Source organism: Engraulis encrasicolus, unplaced genomic scaffold, assembly GCF_034702125.1.
Source record: "Engraulis encrasicolus isolate BLACKSEA-1 unplaced genomic scaffold, IST_EnEncr_1.0 scaffold_98_np1212, whole genome shotgun sequence".
In the NCBI taxonomy this organism is placed as follows: domain Eukaryota; kingdom Metazoa; phylum Chordata; class Actinopteri; order Clupeiformes; family Engraulidae; genus Engraulis; species Engraulis encrasicolus.
Genome location: NW_026946346.1, coordinates 135,803 through 138,213, shown reverse-complemented (window position 1 = coordinate 138,213; position 2,411 = coordinate 135,803). Strand labels below are relative to the sequence as shown.

At 40.5% G+C, this 2,411-nt stretch overlaps 1 protein-coding gene across 1 annotated transcript in view; it reads right to left on the bottom strand.

The window, feature by feature from the left end:
* Positions 1–1,342, bottom strand: part of LOC134445077 (uncharacterized) — a 30,663-nt gene extending 29,321 nt beyond the window's left edge. Inside the window, exon 1 of the mRNA XM_063194188.1 lies at positions 1,314–1,342. Coding sequence (XP_063050258.1) covers positions 1,314–1,342 — 29 coding nt within the window. The remainder of the gene's footprint in view (positions 1–1,313) is intronic.
* Positions 1,343–2,411: the final 1,069 nt, after the last annotated feature.

Sequence of the window (2,411 nt, the reverse complement as noted above, 5' to 3'; positions counted from 1 at the left end):
TTATTCAACTATATATATTTAAAACGAAACCCCTTAAAATCAAGAGGGCTCCGCGACCCCCTGTGGATCTTTGGCGACCCATAAGGGGGGTCCCGACCCATAGGTTGGGAACCACTGCTGTATAGAACCCCAGACAGGCTGATAGATTGTCATTTTGTATTCCTCACATTATGGGATGCATCAACAGTTGGGTCATTAATAAGTCATTAATACCCAGTCTCTTTGTTGTGGCTTTGCAGCCCATTTAGTCTTTGTTCAGGTCTAAAATCTAGTCCCTGATATCATTTGACCGCTCTTTGGTCTTTCCCATGCTGGTGAGGTTGGAGTGTGACTGATTCACTCATACTATGGACTGATTCTGCTGATTCAATATGTCTTTTAAGCATGTTAGTATGTAGAGGTGTCTTTAATTCAGATGACAAGTTGATCGGAAGTGCCCATCTGGTCTGTGGGCCCGGAAATGTTATCAGTTGGCAGGGGATCAAATACTTATTTTGCTCGATGAAATGGAAATAAATTAATATATATTCTCTTAACCTCTTAACCTGTCACGCCCACTTCCGGGCCCGTCGACGGTCCCAGTTTTAAAAAAACCAAGTTGCAACAGGACGCATGTTGTTATATTCTATTATGACCAATTTCCAGCCAAACTGACCAACTACCCGTTATTAGTATAGTTTCAACTCGGTGCCCATCAAATTTGGGCAACTTTGATGCAGTTGTTAGCAAGAACAGGCTTTAGTTGTTAGCAAGAACCTAGCTTAGCATTTCCCAGTCATTTGAATAGGAAGTTGCTAAGTGCTAAAAACGATCTCTGTTGACACATTTAAATGTATTTTTACCACACACAAACGGTACAAATAAAGTCACCAACCTTCAAACTGTGCCAATAAGCCATCCAGTATGCTTCCATAGTCCAAAACGATGTTTATTTGCTTGATCGATGTGACGCTAAGAATGGTGCCTTGTGTACATCCACTTTGCTGCATCATCTTCTCTGACATGTTTTCACCACATTTCTTCAAGTTGTCATCTATTGTTACACATGAATCAAAAGCTGACGATGTCCCCTGTAATATTCCAGAGCTATTTTTTGGCGTGGAGCAACGTGTACGGAGAGGCAGACGTCTGTTTCACCTAAGCACAGCATTCTTGTATGCGTCTCGTAGTGAACCTTTATTTTGGTAGTTGACAAGATAGGCTGAGAGGTCACAAACGCTCACCCAAACTTGAGTGACATCTAATCCAGCCAATAGTATGCTTTCTTCTGACAATGTAGGTTGGTCATTCATCCCGATTGGTGAATCCCTCACGTTTTTGACGGCATGCGTATCTGCCGCATGGTTTTGGTTGTCACAACAACATTGGAGTTGCCGCCTACTCTGCTTGCTTTGCGCATCGTAGTAGAGCAGCATTTCTCGTCAGCAATTTCGGGTTTGTACTCCCTAAAAGTGTGTGTTGCCTGTGAGTGTGAGTCGTCTGTGCTTTCTGTGAGTCGAGTGTTGTGAAGACATCATGGATGGACGCGGTAGGAAGCGCTATACTTTGGCCGAAATCCACGCTCAACTTTTTGATGACGGCGGGAATGAGACAGAGGATGATGCGGTGTCCGAAGCTGACAGCACCGACTCAGCGCTTCAGGCGTTTGAGGACGGCATAGATGTCGTCCTCGATTTGTAAGTGATCATTTTGTCACTGTATCGTGAAAGGCATAATTGTGTCACTGCATAATGAAAGTGATAATTCTGCTGCTGAATGAAAGTTTAGAACTTTATTGTCCCCATGTGGTAATTGTGCCAGCAGTACAGACGCTGCAAACGCACCAGATATAAACACTGACAGGAATATTAGACAGCAGTTTAGTTAGAATACATTACATTACATTTAATTGATTCAATTCATGAATGCATATAGGCCCTATGCAAATTATCAGTGAGAAAGAGAAAATGCTTTCACTGTCAGTGTTTCCCATGTCTTTTACCATTTACAGTATTGAATGGCAATGCTGTTTATCATTACTTTGTAAGTTTATTCTAAAGTGCTTATGTCTGCAACTATATGATTAACTGTAATGTAATGATAAATATACTATAACTTGCATTTTGTTGGTGTAGCCAAACTAAATGGATAATGGCAACTTATTCAGCTGACATGCAATTAGCAGTGAGGCAAAAAAAAAAGAAAAAAAAAAAGCATGAACTGTCACATTCATTGTCAGTGCACTCCCATGTCCTGCAGCCTGCTTTACTACAATATGTTATGGCAATTCATACTGTCAATATATAGCCATGATTTATTCTTCAGTCTGTCTTTGTTTCACTGCAGGATACACTGTAATGTAGTGGTAAATGAAATGTAATTTTTTGAAAATGTAATGTAAATGAAAATGTAATTTAAAAAAAAACTGTTAC